Genomic DNA, 17,737 nt, shown 5'->3' with positions numbered 1-17,737 from the left:
ACATGTCTATATATTATTGTCATTGAAGAATATTAAAAAATATATGGTGTATATGATGCATATGCATGTCAACAATAGTTAAAAAAGATAACATAAGTTATAATGATAGGGACATTTTTGACCAAAATATTGTATAGTACAACTCTTATACTATAATGTATAAAAAATTAATGAAAAATAAACATAAATGAAAGATGTAACTTTCATTCACACTTATTAATTTTTATATACAATCGCTTAACTTCCTCTGGGGCACTCGGATGAGAGTCGTAAAATCCATTCGGTAAGTTGGTCAAGAATTTGCAAATCCATTCGAAAAGCTAGGAATTTTAATTTGGCTTTTCTCACAAAGCTAGCATGGCAAATGCTTACCAATACGGACAAGTTGTGGGTCAAAGTACTTAAAGACAAATACATTAAAGGTGCGGATTTTCTTAATGCTAATCCCCGTAATGGAGAATAGGTAAGACTATCCTTGATAAAGGCGTGAAATGGAGAATAGGGACGGGCACCACGATTAAGTTTTGGCGCGATTGGTGGATGGGCGATAAAGCCCTTGTGGATACCCCGAATGTAGTGGTGCCAAATGACATGGAAAACATGAGCGTGAACCAAGCTATTCGCGACGATGGAACTTGGAATATTTCTACTTTGGAGCCCTTTCTGCCGAATGACGTCCTCAACTTGATTCGGGCGACTCCAATTCCCATTAATCTAAGCCGAGAAGACTCTTAGTCGTGGCCTCACTCAGGTACGGGATCCTTCTCTGTTAAATCTGCTTATTCTCTTATTGCAGGTCAGCTGCTCAAGGCTGGATGTGGGAAATTGATAGAATTAAATTATTCATCTAGAAGGTGTCAAAAAACAGTCTGCTGGTCAACCCGGAAAGACATCGACGTGTGGAGATGGTGAAGAAAAGCTTGATCACCTCTTCAGGCGCTGCTCTGTGGCGGCTTGGATTCAATGCGGCATCCTACACACCTCTGCTGGAGTGGATTGAACGTAACAACAAAGGGGACATCCAGAATTCTGTCGACAGCATCTGGAATCTCCGTTTCACGCACACTCTTTGGAACTTGTGGAAAGCTCAAAATAATTTGGTCTTCAACAACGTCCGCCCAGTAGGGAGAAACATCATCGACTATGCGAACCGAGACGCCATGGAAACTCATGATCAGGTACTCCGGAAACGCCGTGGGCCTGTTATGGGAAAGCAAATCTGGGTTAGTTGGCGGCCTCCTCCTCACGGGACCATTAAGCTCAATTCAGATGGCGCCAGAAAATCCAACTCACGGGAGGAGTCCTTCGCGATCACAATGGCCTATGGATTGTGGGGTTTACTTCAAGAACTGGTCTAACCAACAGTTTCATTGCGGAATTGTGGAGTCTCTGGGAAAGCCTGCTCATTACAAAGAATCGGGGCTTCAGAAAGATCATCGCCGAAATCGACTCATATGCAATGGTTCAAGCTTTGAATAAAGATATGGAGTCCAGGCCTGAAGCTCACACGTTGATTGACGATTGCAAAACCATCATGAATCAATTTCAAGACTGTGAGATCATGCATGTGTTTTGTGAGGACAACCAATGTGCAGACTACCTTGCAAACATGGGCCAGAACACCTCATGGGGCACAACAATTTTGGTCTCCCTCCAGACGAGATGAAGAACCTTCTTGAGCGTGATACCAACAATATCGCCACTAGAAGGATTTCTTAACCACCCGGGGTCTCTTGACCCCTCCTGCGCACCAAAAAAAAAAATAATAACAATAATTTGCGAGAAATTATATCTTAGGGGTGATATATATATATATATATATATATATATATATATATATATAGAGAGAGAGAGAGAGAGAGAGAGAGAGGTGCCTGATTTAGATTAGCACTGTAAGTGCTAAGTGAAACAAGTGAACTGCACATAAATCCAGTAGATAGATGGTTACTGGTTAGTGCACCGTTATCAAATGCATTTGCCCCGAATTTGTAATAACAGCAGATTGTCCATGACTATGTATCAGTAGGTTGGTCGATAGTGTCAATACTTTTTTCATGGCTACTAATCATACTCGTGTTGCATAACCCATGACTATCCCCAGGTACGAATTGTCTTTGTCTCTCACAAAACTGCTAGTCTCATTTAGAACATTCTCCCTCAGGATTCAATGTTTATGTGTGGGCATTCTTTCGATAGTCATACAAATGTTTATGGAGCATTGCTATTCTTGTTAGACACATAAACATAGGCCTTGGCCATTTATATTTTAATTACAACTCCTAGGCAATGCTTGTTTGTAAAGGTGACCTCTGAGGATAAATCCAAAGCGAAGGATAGGCGATTTAAAGGACCAGTTTTTTATGTTACAATATTAGGCACAATAATATAATTTATTTACGGAGTATTAAAAATCATTATTATTTGTCAGGATTCTTTGTTTTACATAACAACCAATTCAATGCTTCCAAGGCTGGGTGTGTTCCATTACATTTACCATCCGGTTTTTCCTTCACCTGCTTCTCAGCACTATTTCTGGCTAAAAACCTCACAGATTGTTTGGTGATCATTTATCATTTCAAAAAGTTCCCTGCATACATGCATACAAACAAAAAGTACAGCAAAAACAATGTATATATGTTCATATATAATTAAATTTTATCATATCAGAAAATGCATAAGGGCATTGATTTACAATTAACTAAACACTTCAAGCAAAGATTTGCATACCTGCCAGCTTGATCAAAACCAAATCTGCCTCTGAAGGCAAGTGAAAGGAGCCATGCACCACTAAGGCCACTTCTTTTCTTCCCTCAATCTCTGGCTAAGTTAATACCTCCTGTTGGCTCTGAATGAAAATAACTAACTTCCCACTAGTCACTCAGAAATGCATAAAGCCATTGATCTTTTTTGGGGTGACGAGGAAAACCCGCAGCCATTACCCGAGGGTGTGTACCGAGTAATGGGCCTTGTGACCCAGCTGGCAAAGGACCACAAGGAGGTAAACCAGCCTAAGTTGCCCATAACTGACCGGCTCAAACCAAAAGGGCTGGATTCAAACTCGTGACCAAAGGCTACAAGTTTGTATCCTTAGCCATCTTGGTTGAGGTTGCCCCCACAGCCATTGATCTTTCTTCTCTGAGAACTCGCCAGCAGCTTTCAAATTTTCACTTTACACAAACACACACACACACACATACATGATCTATCACAAGCAAGATATATAAGCTAATATGTAAGGATCTGAATGATCAAGCAAAGCAGACGAGAGAGTTGAACAAAAATAAATCATCATGATTTCAAAATTTCAGACAGAGTATATGGTATGCACGAAAAGACTCAGTTAGTCCTGTGTAGGATGTATGGTGCAAGGAACAGTCCGCTTCATTGAGTGAAACAAGGAACACATGTACTCTTAGTTCGATTTTGGGAGGTTATGACTTATGATGCGTTTCAACAGAATACTAATCCAACTCACACCAAATGCAAGCTAGTAAAGGACATATGAGAGAATGGGAAATGAACCATATAAAAACAGAGGCAAGCAAATAATCTTGTACATAAGGTCATGTCTCTTCCTAACAAAGTCTTGAAAGTACCTCATCTATACTACATTACACAACTTCAGTATTGCATATACTATACTAGTTTCAAGCAGTTGGGTATCATATGTAACAACTATATATATAGTTTTCACATCTAACACTAAATTTGTGTGGATTGAGAAATAAACTTCTACCTTTTCAAATACAAGCAGCTTTCCAATAACACACAAGAGATTTATAATTGGAAAAAAAACGAAATTGAAGTTCGACTATATTTTAGAGCAAACACTTTGATGAAAATACTATTCTATTATAAGCTTATTCCCTGAACTAAACTTGATTTAATAGTTATTGTCCTTAGTTTCTCTATTGGTCATCACTTTGTCTCCTGGCCCCAGATCTATTGAAATGTGAGATTTTTGTGAACTGACATAAAAGCATCAGATTCCACTTAGCTCACACTAAATTCATAGCATAGGTTTTTAAAGAACAAACATACACAGAATGCACCGGATATAAATGCATGCTCTCAGCAGTCAGCAAAGGCAGTACTCTTACCACAACCCCATCTCCTACAAAAAGAAACCCACATTCTATAATCTATACTAGACATCACAACAATACCACATGCTAAGAAGAAATTCAAAAAACAAAAAAAAATGTATAATAAAGGAAAACATCAATAACATGAAATTTGAGAAAGAACAATTCCCTCCAATACAGAGCAGGTGAAGCTCAGTTGTCACCTCAGTTGGGAAAGGAGCAACTGCACATCAAGAGAAGACATAATTAGTCACATAAAAAGAAGCTGCACTGCCAAATTGCAGTTTATAGATATACAAAACTTCCCATTAGCCTCAGTGATGTCTCACCAAGATGCCAATTCTGTATTGGATTACCATACCATCAACTTAAAAGGGTTAAACAAAGCTTGAAAAACAGAAAAAGTACTATTAGAGGTACATGACCAATAAAATCTAAAAAACTAACATAACAAAGAATGAAGCCTAGATATTCCAAGAAAGATTTTGATGGCAACTATAGTTCCAATATGAACCTTTCCAAGGCCTGGCCAACTAACAATCTTCATCTCTTTCTGCCACCACGTTCTCTAAGTGAAAGATTGAGTGTTTCTCCAGGTGCAACATTGTAATATGCAAGTGATAAATTGTCCTTGAGAAACCCAGCCTTTCCACTCAGCTTCTGTTTGTTAGCAGGCAGCTGGATCTCACCAGAAATCTTCTCTTTCAAACTGCCAACAGTTTCAGACAAGGATTGCACTGTGATCTCCAATACTTGCCCTTTGAGATTTCCTTCATCAACATTTGGCACAGCAATGCTGATACAGGCAAGTCCCTGTAACAATGAAAAAATGCAACATAATTGCAATTAAATTAGTAATTGTGCAGAATGTAAAGAGATCAATAAAAATGGTAGGAAGGACATCGACAAAAAGATTTCCCATACTGAATGCTTAGCGAGGAACTGGTCTTCAGGAATGAGAACAGACTCGTCAAGCTTTTGCCTTTTAGGCTCTGGTTCCTCTGGAAGTGGTGGAGCTTCCTCAGGTGGAGGTGGTGGAGGCATTCCATGGGGCATTGGAGGTGGTGGGACAATATTCATCCCAGGCTGGGACATGGGATGGGGAACAAAGGCTCGAGGAACACCCAGAGGTGTAAACTGAGACCCAGGTGGTGGTGGTAAAGAAATGTTAGGAGCATTCATGGACATTGACGGGTGCATTGGAGGACGATTTACCATAAGATGTTGCCCAGGCATAGGTGGGATGTTAGGAGGTGGAGGTTGCACCTGAGGCACTGTGTTAACCACAGGAGGCCTGGGAAGAGGTGGTGGCATAACGCCAGGATTACCAGGGGTTGGATAAGGGAAACTATTAGGAGGACGAAGAATATTTAGTGCCAACCCAGGTGGTGGAGGAAGTGGTCGAACTGATGGCACACCAGGCCTGGGAGGGGGTGGAGCTTGAGGGCCAGGAAGATTCCTTGCATCATTTGCAAAATCATACTGATCTTCTGCATTGTTTTGGGACATTGCCTGGCTAGCAGTGCGACCAATGCTACCTGTGTGGCCATCCCATATGACTTGTTTGGGCTCTTCCTTTTTCTTCTCAATCTCAGCCTTGACTGCATTTGAAACTTCTTCTTCTGTGGTACCAAAAATATCAGGACGTGTCCTAGCAAGCCCAACAATGTTTCTAGAAATTTCATCATCCTGAGCAAGGGTTGTCTCCCTAATCTTTGCAAACATTCTCTCTTTCTGCTCCTTGTACTTGGGATCAATAAGAGAGATCCTCATATGTTCGGACATCTCACTAATCAGAATCAGCTCACCAGTTATAGGAGAGACAACATACTTTGTTGGGTCTCTTTCTGCAGGGATCCTCTCTTCAGGCCTTTTCCAATTCTTAACAATTCTCATTGGTGGCTCTTGGTCCTCTGTAATTGCCATAACTTCAGAATTCTGAACAGCGTTCTCCTCAAGGGTAGCAGCTCTCATTCCTTCTTCAACAAGCTGCACCTCTTCTTCATCCATCTCCATTTCTACCTCCTTCCCTGGCTCAACAAACTCTTCTTCCTCCACACCAGACATCTTGCTCCTCCTAATAACCTCCTCAAGGGTCATAGGAGGAGGTAAATCATGATCCTCATCATCAGCAAAGTCTATCGTCTCAACCACAACAAAATCATGCCAATCAATCATAGCCATCTGCAGTCTCTCTTGTTCTATTTCATCCTCAGCTTTCTGCCTAGCCTGTTCCTGTGACCTTTCCCACTCCAACCGATTCAGGCACCGCTCTAGAACAGTAGTCATGTCAGTAGCACTCTTCCTCAGTTTATCAGTCAAGCCTTTAGGAGGCATTAGGACTTTTGAATAGGCATCTGCTAGTGAAGTGAAAAACATAAACATGCTATGAGTAGGCTTCAAAAAATGAAATTGAGGATTATTGATCTCCCTACTGGTCAACCCTGTCAAAAAAGTCTTCCCATTCCTTGCCACAAACTGAGCAGTAAGCTTAATGATATCCAATTCCTCCCCTGTGATCCCTTCAGGAAGCCGAACAGTATACTGCTCTGCTTCTGGTGGCTCAAGAACCTTGCGTACAGTCCTAAACTGTGCAGAAGGATCAGACTTCGCTGTTGTATCAACAGCATCAGCAGCAGGTGCAGCAGGGGTTGATTCTGGAACATCTGAATCTGGTGGCTGTGAAGGCTGCTGTTGAGCAGAATCCTGATTCTGTGCACGACCTTCAGACAAACGATGCTGATAATATGCATGATAAGGATCTGAGGCACTTAAAAAATTGAACTTTGCATTGCCTGCATTGCTCTGAATAATCCTTTTCTCAAATTCTGGACCATTCTTCACCACAAATTGAGCTGTCTTGTCAACAATGCTTCTGATATCAGGAGGTGGATAAATAATCCCAATTGTTCTTGTATGGGTTGCAACTGAAGTTGGAGCTGAATTACTTTTGCTCTTGTCCTCCTCATTCACCAACTTAAGCTCATCGATATCTTTTTCTGTCAACTGAGCAGGAGGCAATGGACCAAGATTCCCATCCTCTGGTGGGGCAGGGAGCGGCAATATGGGCAAGGAACCCAACATCTTCTTGTCTGTACATAAACACCAAAATGATCATTTGTCATATAAATAAATAAATACATATATGTGTATACACACACACATATCAGAAGCCAAAGAAATAGAAAATAGTAGATGATTTCTATTGAGCCATTTAAAGACCCATTCACTTCATTTTTCTGTTTTTCACATTTCCAATTTTTCATTTCTCCAATTTTTTTAACCAAATTGGATATGGGTTACTGAAAATTGACAAATTATTCAATATCCAAAGTCTCCAAAAATTTAAAGTATATTTTTGACACAATGAAATTGAGAAGTCAATTTCTCCATATATAAATACATAATCATGTCAAATATATAAACAGTATAAAAAAAATTAAAATAACATATTACAGTATAAAATTTTGCCCTGACTGGCTGAGGCCTTAGGGGCGAGGGCGTCGGCTGGAGAGTGTGAGGGAGACAGGAAGCTAGGGCGTTGGCTTCACTGATAAACTTATTGATAATGCAGCCAACAGGGCAACAGTTAATTAATTCTCGGGTTTTGCAATTAACAAATAACAAAGATAGATTTTTAAAAACAAAAAAACAAAAACAAAAAAAAACAAAAACATTCAAAGTAGAGTACCTTGAAGGCTGAATCCTAGTCTCCCAGATTCTCAGATTCCAATTTTTTCTGCCGACGGTCCGTTGCCCGGCCGCGAAAAAATTCGCCAAAAATTCGACAATACACCTATACAAGGAGCATAAAAGATTACTAATTGTGAATTTGTGCTTGCAAGTTAGTAGATCACCACAGTTTATATAGAACCCTAAATCCCTAATTTTGCTAATTTGCGTACCCTTTGAGGACTGATGTGCTGCGCGAACGGCTACTCTTGAGAATCCAAACCTTCGCTATGGGCCTGTGGCTCAGGCTGGACGGCGTGGGAAAGACAAACAGATGCGTCGTTGAGACTTGAGACGTTAAGTTCGCACTTTGTCTTTGTCTTCGTCTTCGCACTTCCGCTCACACTTACAGACAATTAGGGAAATGGGATTTTTTTTTTCTATCTACTATAAGAGCCCAAAAAAAGTTAGGACTAAAATAGTTAGAAAAAATGACGGTCAATTTATAATAAGATCCAAAGAGAATTAGGTCTAAAATGGGTAGAAAAAATGGCGGTCAATTTATTTAATCAAATAGATGGTTAAGATAATTCAGATTAATATTATTAATAGAGATTACCTAATTTAACCTTATTTTTATGATTATTCGTTAAGTTTTCCGTTAAATATTCTCTTCTCCGTTAATATTTCGTTAACTCTTAACTTACCCATTAATTTATATAAGAAAGGTCTTAAGTTCGAACTTCATCTCAATCAAATTTGACATAATTAAGTTTCTCACTCTATTTTACTCTTATTAAATTAAATAAATTAGTAGCTACAACAAAAAATGATACATATGTATTTCTTTAATTTAGAATTATGTGTCTACAATACATTTATTTGAAAAAATTATTCATTATCAAAAAATTAAATTAAATACGAGAAATAATTTCATTAGTTATATTGTCTTTATTTTCTCTCATGCAAAGATTCTTTACATTCAAATTTATCAATTGATATTCATTACATTGTCCATTATCTTATTTTTACAATATCTTGTAATTAAATATCAAAGTTATAGTACAAAATAATGTTATATATTTATTTACCAAGTATTTTATTAATACTATGAAAAAAAATTTAAATAATTTGAAGCTAATTATATTAACTACTTGGGGATTGGTTGACAAAGAGAGTACTCAAATAGCGCAACAAATTGAAGCGGAATCACTCTATTTTACTCTTATTGAATTAAATAAATTAGTAGTTACACCAAAAAATGATACATATGTATTTCTTTAATACCATGAAAAAAAATAGTTTGAAACCAATCATATTAACTACTTGGGGGATTTGTTGACAATGAAAGTACTCAAATAACTCATTACCCAGCAAATTGAAGCGAAAAACTACCTTTTAATAACTTTGGAATACATAATATTTTAAAATTTCAAATTTTTATTAATTTATTTAATCTTTTTTCTTAAACTATAGATTTCTTTATCCACAATAACTCATTCAACAATAATAGTTGAACCAAATGAACCCCAAGCATAACACCTAAAGGAAAGTCCATAGCTCCTATATCATAATCCCATTGCATGACGTTGGCATCTATGCTACCAACAATAACCGAATTGCAAATAACACACTACCAACAAAAAGGAAGAGAATAAATAGTAAAGATGAAGACAATGACAATGTTACTCAAAAGAGAATTAAGAACACTTAGAAAAATTCAAACTAAAAGTAGTATTTATTTAGACTATCATTTTTAGACCAAATATTTAGACTATCGATTTTATAAGGTTGCAAACATTTATTTTAGTAATAATTATAATGAATTTTCTATATTATCTTGGATTCATATACTTTGAGTTAGATATTTAAATAAAAAAATTCGACATTCAATTACCCATGTATAAACTTCTCCTATATAATCTTGCATTGATATACTTTCAAATATTTATTTAAATATAAACATTTGGCATTAACTCATTCGCGCAATGCGCGTATAAAACTAGTATATTAATAAGAGCCAAAGAAAGTTAGGCCTATAATGGGTAGAAAAAATGAAGGTTAAATTATTAAATTAAATAAATGTTTCAGATTGTTTAGATTTATATTTTTTCTTGAGATTTTCTAATTTATCCTTAATTATATGATTATCCGTTAACTTTTCCGTTAAATATTATCTTTTCCATTAACTTTTAACTTGCTCATTAATTTCAATAAGTAAGGTCTTAGGCTCGAACTTCATCCCAATCAAAGTTGGTAAATTATTGAACATAGACTACAAATATGTTAGAGTATATTATTCAAAAGTAAATACCATACTCTATTACTCTTATTAAATTAAATAAATTAGTAGTTACAAAAAAAATTGTATATGCATTTCTTTAATTTATAATTCGATGTTTACAATGTCTTTATTCAAAAAACAATATTCATTATCAAAAAATTTAAAAGAGATATAATTTCATCAGTTATATTATTTATATTTTCTACAATACAAAGATTCATTACCCTGAAATTAATTAATTAATTATATTCAATGTATTGTTCATTGTTTTTTTTTACACTATCTTGTAATTAAATATTAAAGTTATACTAAAAAATAATGTTACATATTTATTTACCAAGTATTATGTTAATAACATGGGAAAAATTAAAAAAAAAAGTTTGAAGCCATTCATATTAACTATTTAGGTAGGATTTGTTGACAAAGAAGACATTCAAAAACTCATTATTAAAAATGTTAATGTAGGGTAATAGAACATTGTGACACACTTGATGCATTGAAAAATGTTGAGACTACAAAATTGTTGAAATCAATCTTTCAACTTCAGAAAAAAAAAATTGAAAAATAGCTACCGTTGTCTTGTATGTAAAATACTTATTGTGCATTCTTTAAATATATTAAAACTAATGTAAATTTACAATTCACTTCATTTTCTACAAATAACCTATTTGAATTGACAAAATCAGCATTGATCTTGACAACAAAAATAATTGGTATATAGAATGTAATCATTGTTTAAAAATGTTTATGCACAATGTGACAAACTATTTAACTGTATGCATTGTGATGAAAAGCCAACAGTGGGTACTCCAAGATTAGTATCAAATCAAGAAAAATACACACACACACACACAGAGAGACACACACACATGCACACGCAAAATCAAGTACTACACTCATCCATACTAATTCCAAAAAATATGAACTTCAAAATAAACATGTGCAAAATCACTAGTACAAAAAAGGTCATAGGCTACACCTGTAAAAGTGTTTTCGCTACACCTCTAACGGTGTAGCCTATAGCAGTGACGCTAAAAGGTAAGTCTTTCCGCGGCACCCGTTACGGGTGCCGCGGAAAGAATTTAATTTTCTTTTTTTTTAAATAAATACTTTTCGCGGCACCTGTAGTGGAGCAGGTGCCGCGGAAAGTAATAAAATAATAATAAATAAATAGTTTCCGCGGCACCTGTTCCGATACAGGTGCCGCGGAAAGCTTTTATTTATTTATTTATTCAATACTTTACGCGGCACCTGCAAGTGCAGGTGCCGTGTAAACCTTTTTTTTTTTTTAATTTTCAATTTAAATTACAAATAATCCAATTTTTTTTATTTAAAACCTGCTCAGAATTTTCCAAATCATCCAACTCAACATCAAAATTTATAAACCTATATCTATTTTCTATTCACAAATATATATTTTCAAACTAATACATACATGACTAATGTCAAATTAATAACCAACATAAATAACAATTTTCAAACACATACATATTTAATTTTAAACCAACATATACTATTTAAAACCAACACAAAATTACCATCCACCAACACATTGAAACATCACCACAATTCACAATATCTTTCACAATTAATAATAAAAAACAACATGCATCACAATATAACAATAGAGATAATCATGTTTATAAAACGAAATAAAGTCTAAACGCACTCTTCTAGAAAATATTTTGCCCACAACTCTCGAACTTCTTCTATTTCATTCATTGAGTATGTGGTATCTTCCAATGCCTACAAAACAAATTAATTAGGGTTATTAGTCAACATATTAATTTATAAATTATAGTTTAACTATATATATATATATATATATATATATATATATATATATATATAGCTCTATTTAAATTTCTTACCGTATCTAAACGATCAAGCATTGAACACTTGGTAACGATATCACACATGAATCGCATTGTGTAGTATCCACATTCAAAACCTCCGGGTTGTTGTGGACACTACAAAATATAGATATATATTACTTCATGTTAATATATAGCATATCACTTAAAACCATAAGAAAACACTAAGGTTAGTATCATATATATATATACTAAAACTTTAATTTTAACTTTATACCTTGCATTCCTTCCAAGTCATACTTCTAACACCCCGTCCATTTGTTGGAACGGATCGAAATGCCCTATATTTTAATAATATAATAAACACTTATATCAATATATAAATAACATAATAACATTTGATATACATATATTAATAATAAAATTTTTACTTACATATTCATACTAGGTTTGACTTCAAGAGTGCGCCCACATTTCAAAGGATCAAATACATACACCGTTTTTAAGTTGATGCAAATCACGATCAACAACCAATGATTCCTACATTTACAAATATATTATAAAACACTTCAAATAAAGTTATTGAGATATAGAAAATAGTATAATAAACGACTTACTCTTGATGATACGGTGCCAATATGAATTGTTGATCCTTATGTGTGTCCATAACATGAATCAAATATGATGTAATAGTTTCAGGATTTTTGTTGACCATATCCGCTGAAATTTGTGTTGGACATGCAAACCCAATCGATGCTACTCCATACTGCTTACACAGACTATTCAAAAACCTGAAAAATAACAAATCAACCAATTTCAATAAGCATAAATAACAAATGTATATAAAACAAATGAATAATTTAAAACTTACATCATAAACACTTGTATAACCGAGACATCTAACCAATTCATTGTTAGCAAATCCTTGATGTCCTCTAACATCACAAAAACACCATTGACATTTCCATGATGGAAGACTGTCGGGTCCAAATCCACATCAAGGTATTCCTTGTCACCAGGAAATGATGTCAAGGTCTTGACTAGCCGCTTGCAGTTTTTCCCCAAAAGCATAAACACATTTTCACCTACAATTTGGCCAAGTCTACGAGTAGCAGCAGTAGATAGATCAACACTTGGGTCTTTTATGGGCTTATTTTGTCTTGGTGACCTTATTTTGACATTTGCCTACCAATATAAAATTGTAATTATACTAATATTTAAAACATATCAATTGAATGCATAAAATTGTAATTATACTAATATTTAACTGAATTAATAACTAATATAAGAATGCATACCTCGTCCAACAGAACTAAATGAATAGGCCATTGTGTGTAAGTACCAACAACATCATTCAAAGTCTTATACTGCAACACTGGCACGGGGAGAGGACAATCCTCTGCACCAATAACCACTTCATCTACCATGACTTTGACATGGTTAGGTAACACCGGCTGATTATGCACTATTGTGGTCTTAGCTGTAGTTGGGTAAGCCGTACCCTGTGCAACCACAAACATCTTGCCATCGAGACCACATTGTGCAAGGTAACACTTTTTTTTGCTCTATTGTTAAAAATATAAAATATATATATGTTAGGTTTAAATTTAAAAGAAAATAATAGTTTGAAATTGAAATAATTTTTAATATTACCTTAATTGTGGTTACTGGATATACATCAACCGAATGACAGCTGTTTCAGGTCGGAGGTATATCCAAACTTTTTAAAGCGAAAAAGCGCACGAAAGCGACGAGCCCGGGCTTTGCTTTAAAGCAAAAGCGCAAAGCGAAGCACCGCTTTTTCATGAAAAGCGCCGCTTTAAAATATATGTATATATATATGTTATATAATCAAAAACTCCAAATAGTCAAATTGTAATGCAAAATAACATTAAATAAGAACAACTATAGTCATAATTCATAATAAAACAAACTTTAGTCATCCAAATAAGGTCACTTAAGCCATTTTGTCATCAAAATATAACATATTGTCAATCATTCATTCATTCATTCAATCCCTCAAAGTCATTCAATCCTCCATATCAAAGTCATCTTCTTCATCACACAAATCCAAATTGTCAAATTTGATAATTCCATCATCCTCAAATCCTTCTTCATCTTCCTCATCATCTTCATCCACTAGTCTATACTCAGAAACCTTTTCCTTTCCCTTAGACCTTGATGAACTCCCAACCTTCTCCTTTCCTTTTGAAGCATGCCTAAGAGAATAAGGAGTTTCATTTGCACCCGAAAATTTGGCAATTTCACCCCAAGTCAATCCATCCCCATCTTCAAACACGAACTCATCATTAGCATCCTCCGAGACACTTGTCAACCATTCATTAGCAAAATCAATTTGATCCAAACTAATTGGATCAATGGTATCCCTCATTTCCCATCGTCGCCTCAATGCCCTATTATACTTGATGAATACCAAATCATTAAGGCGCATGTGTTCAAGGCGACTCCTCCTTTTCGAATGCAACTGAAATATTTAAAATGAGTTAGTGCTTAAATTTGTTATAATTGGTAATTAATAACTTAAAATAATAAATTGACTAACTTACATGCTCAAACACACTCCAATTCCGTTCACATCCCGATGCACTAGTCGTGAGACTAAGAATCTTAATCGCAAATTCTTTCAAATGGGGAGTTGAGCCCCCAAAAGAAGTCCACCAATCAACTATAAAATTTGAAAATTATTCAAAGTTTGCATTTTGCTTTTGATTAGAAAGAAATTGTAAGCTAAATTGTCTAAGAAGTAAGAACCTGGAGCTTTAGAACCACGTTGCTTCTTAGCAACTGCCATGCCAAATAAGCCAGTCCCAACTTCCCACGCAGTCACTTCCTCGGTAATTTTCTCATGCAGATCTTGATCTGGAACCAACCTCTCCAAACACTCATAAAAGCCAGCAATAACTTCTGCCGAGTTAACTGATGGAGAAATCGGTGGCTCACTCCTATACCGGAAGTAATCTGGATTCAAGTAGTAAGCAGCTGCATGCAATGGTTGGCGAAGTTGGGAACTCCACCTTCTGTCTATGATTTCAAATACCTTCTTGTACTTGTTTGAGTTGTTGTTGAAAGCCTTTTCAATTGCTTGCTTTGTGATCTCCATTGCAGGATAAATATAGCCCATTGATGGCTTAACATCTCCATCAACTAACCGAAGTGTACTAATCAATGGACCGCCTATTTTAAGTGCCTCTAGAATTGTATTCCAAAAGTTTGGCATTTGAACAATTCTAGAGCACTCTTTTCCTGCCTCTTCTTTTCCTGCCTCTTCTGCTCGTGAAGCCTCTTGAAGGTCAAGAATGCTGTAGCAAATCGAGTCTTAGCAAACTTGACCAAATCACGCTTCCCAGTGTACTTTCTCAACCAATTCAACAGCTTTGTCTTCGAATGGATGTACACCGACAACTTCAAAGCGCGTTTGTACGCCATTGAAAAATGACGAATCTCAAAGATGTCTTTAAACATCAAATTGATGCAATGAGCAGCGCATGGCGTCCAATACAAATTCGGGTACACCTCCATTAAATCCTTGCCTAAATGATGTCACTAATTAATAGTTAAAAATTTAAACATTTAAAAATCTTAAAGTATTAATACAAAGGATAAAAGAACAAATTTTTTAAACATACCAGCTCTCACATTCTCTGAAGCATTGTCAGATATGACTTGCACAACTTTATCCTTCCCCACTTGATTGACAAAAGTTTCAAATAGCTCTAGCATTTTGTTAGCATCCACCATGTCCTTGCTAACATCTACCGACTCGAGAAAATAAGATCCAAGTGAACAATTAACTAGGATATTAATAAACGAACGACCTCTCCTATCTGTCCACTTGTCCATCATCAAAGAACAACCATATGCATTGCACGTCTCCTCGTGTGCCTTGAACAACTCCTTAACATGCTCAACCTCCTTCTTAAGATATGGCACTCTAACTTCATGATAGGAAGGCGGCTTCATTCCTAGCCCATGTTGTGCAACACACTCAATAAAGCCTTGCAAGCTTTTGGTGTATTGAACACAATTAAATGGTAGTCCGGCCTCATACATCCACCGTGAAAATTGCACCATAGCTCTCTCCCTTAACTCCTTCTTGCATGCCTCTAACGTTACGGTTTCACCGCCTTTTGACCTTTTCAATTTTTGGTGCTCCTTTGAATTAAAATACAAATCCATAGGACCTTTAATTGATTTGTTAGAAGATCCCATACTACCTCCCATTGTTTGATTTGCATTTTCTTCTGGGAAATCCATATCTTCATCATCATAATTTTCATTGAAGTTAGGAGAAGCACCCGTTGAAGACACTTCATCCTTTCTTTGCTTCTTAGTTTGCATGAATTCCCTCATTGCATCTCTAACAACTTGGGGACATTTTGTACATGCCGTAGCATGTCTACTTCCTCCCACAAGATGCAATTTATGCTGGTAAATACCACCCTTCGTTATTTTTTTACAATACTTACAACGAACATGCGTTGTGCCCTTATCCAAAACCGGCGTACCATGTTCCCATCCCGGATCTTGATATCTTGGGTTAGACATTATTATAAATAATAATTTTCACCTACAAAATTACAAAGTATTCAAGACTTTTAAATATTCAAGAATAAAGTACTCAAGTCCCAAATAATCAAGTTATTCAAGTATTCAAGTGTAAATTGTAATTTAAGATTTTAATTTTTAGTTACAATTTATTCAAGTGTAAATTGTAATTTAACTATTTAAGTTTTAAGATTTTAATTTTCAATAATTCAATTAAAATTTGTTCATTAAAATTTTTAAACTCAATTTACTGATTTAGTAGTAGACTAGCAGTGGGCAGTGTGGGCGTGGCACTGTGGCAGAAAGAGCAAAAAACTAAAAATACAAAATAATTGCAATCCAACATTCCAACTCCAACAAGAGTTCTAACCATTCAAGACAACCAACAATCATCCTAATTCCTAATTATATTATTATAAATTTATAAATATACCAATAACCAGACTTCACTCTTCACCAAATGTCCGAATCACCTAAAACAAGAAAAGAAAAAAAAAATAAAGCATAGCAGCGGTGATATACCAGCGAGGCAGCAGCGAACCGTAGCGAGGAAGGAGGAGGCGGCGGTGGCGAGGCGGTCGGCGGTCCACAGCGAGGAAGGCGGAGACGGAGCTGCGATGTTTGCGACTTTGGTTTTGCGTCTACTACTTGCGACCCGACCAGGTTATTAGGTTTAGTTGGTTTTTTTTTTTTTTAATAACTTATGACCGTTGACTGCCTACATATGAAAAAGTATGCTTTTTTGGGCTTTATCGCTTCTGCGCTTTATCCAAAAAGCGCACCAAGGCGCACGCTTTCTCATATTTGTGCGCTTTGCTAATTTGAGGCCCTCAGCCAGGGATTGCGTTGCTTTTGCGCTTTAAGCGCAAAAGCGCGCGCTTTTCACAAGTTTGGGTATATCACAAGGCGCAAAAAACACTTTGAGGAGTGTCAGCTGAAACTCCTTGTGGACATTGGCTTGAGGTTGACATGTTCTTCATCAATATATTGAGTTGCTGAGTGAGCATGTCAATCTTGGGTTGCACCTTTAACAATGTAGCTTGCCTACACTGTTCCAACAACTTCTTTACCTCAGGAGTAGGCGTAACTACTCCACCCGATGTGTGCTGTTTCTACTCTGGTTTACCAAAAACTTGTCTGATACTCGAGTATGAACCAATTCCTCTCACAGTACCATGGCCACGTTTTTCCTCTGATGTACCAAGAGCCGATGTCAGTATGTCATCATATCTGTTCGGTTGAAATGTGCCTTGACTAACTTCATCACATTTTTCTATCTGTTTCAACCAATAAAATAAAACCAAGTATTAGTATTT

General features: G+C 35.9%; 3 protein-coding genes across 8 annotated transcripts; all 3 read right to left on the bottom strand.

The window, feature by feature from the left end:
* Positions 1 to 267: 267 nt before the first annotated feature.
* LOC116005674 (probable splicing factor 3A subunit 1) lies at positions 268 to 8,149 on the bottom strand. Of its 6 annotated transcripts, XR_004095007.1 has the most exons (7): positions 7,991 to 8,149; positions 7,777 to 7,881; positions 5,010 to 7,177; positions 4,600 to 4,898; positions 4,415 to 4,472; positions 2,728 to 4,308; positions 268 to 1,743 (listed from the first exon to the last, which is right to left on the bottom strand). XR_004095007.1 is itself a non-coding variant. In XM_031245928.1 (5 exons), the coding sequence occupies exons 3-4, from the start codon at positions 7,167 to 7,169 to the stop codon at positions 4,629 to 4,631; spliced, it is 2,430 nt and encodes an 809-aa protein (XP_031101788.1). In that variant the 5' UTR covers positions 7,170 to 7,177; positions 7,777 to 7,881; positions 7,991 to 8,149; the 3' UTR covers positions 4,316 to 4,472; positions 4,600 to 4,628. The 6 variants fall into 6 exon arrangements, 2 of the variants coding, with proteins under 2 accessions (XP_031101788.1, XP_031101778.1); XR_004095008.1 differs by lacking the exon at positions 4,415 to 4,472; XR_004095005.1 differs by having other exon boundaries at positions 644 to 1,743; positions 4,415 to 4,898.
* Positions 8,150 to 11,700: 3,551 nt separating this feature from the next.
* On the bottom strand, positions 11,701 to 13,375 carry LOC116010989. The gene is made up of 7 exons (XM_031250478.1): positions 13,154 to 13,375; positions 12,727 to 13,040; positions 12,473 to 12,646; positions 12,291 to 12,395; positions 12,133 to 12,196; positions 11,913 to 12,011; positions 11,701 to 11,787 (listed from the first exon to the last, which is right to left on the bottom strand). The coding sequence occupies exons 1-7, from the start codon at positions 13,373 to 13,375 to the stop codon at positions 11,701 to 11,703; spliced, it is 1,065 nt and encodes a 354-aa protein (XP_031106338.1).
* Positions 13,376 to 13,884: 509 nt separating this feature from the next.
* Positions 13,885 to 16,226, bottom strand: LOC116010988. Its single transcript, XM_031250477.1, has 5 exons — positions 15,503 to 16,226; positions 15,113 to 15,406; positions 14,628 to 15,065; positions 14,423 to 14,541; positions 13,885 to 14,340 (listed from the first exon to the last, which is right to left on the bottom strand). Exons 1-5 carry the CDS (start codon positions 16,224 to 16,226, stop codon positions 13,885 to 13,887), a joined length of 2,031 nt encoding a protein of 676 aa, XP_031106337.1.
* Between the last annotated feature and the right edge of the window lie 1,511 nt (positions 16,227 to 17,737).

The sequence above is a fragment of the Ipomoea triloba genome, chromosome 2 (assembly GCF_003576645.1).
Source record: "Ipomoea triloba cultivar NCNSP0323 chromosome 2, ASM357664v1".
Lineage (NCBI taxonomy): Eukaryota > Viridiplantae > Streptophyta > Magnoliopsida > Solanales > Convolvulaceae > Ipomoea > Ipomoea triloba.
This window is presented reverse-complemented; position numbering and strand designations above follow the sequence as displayed.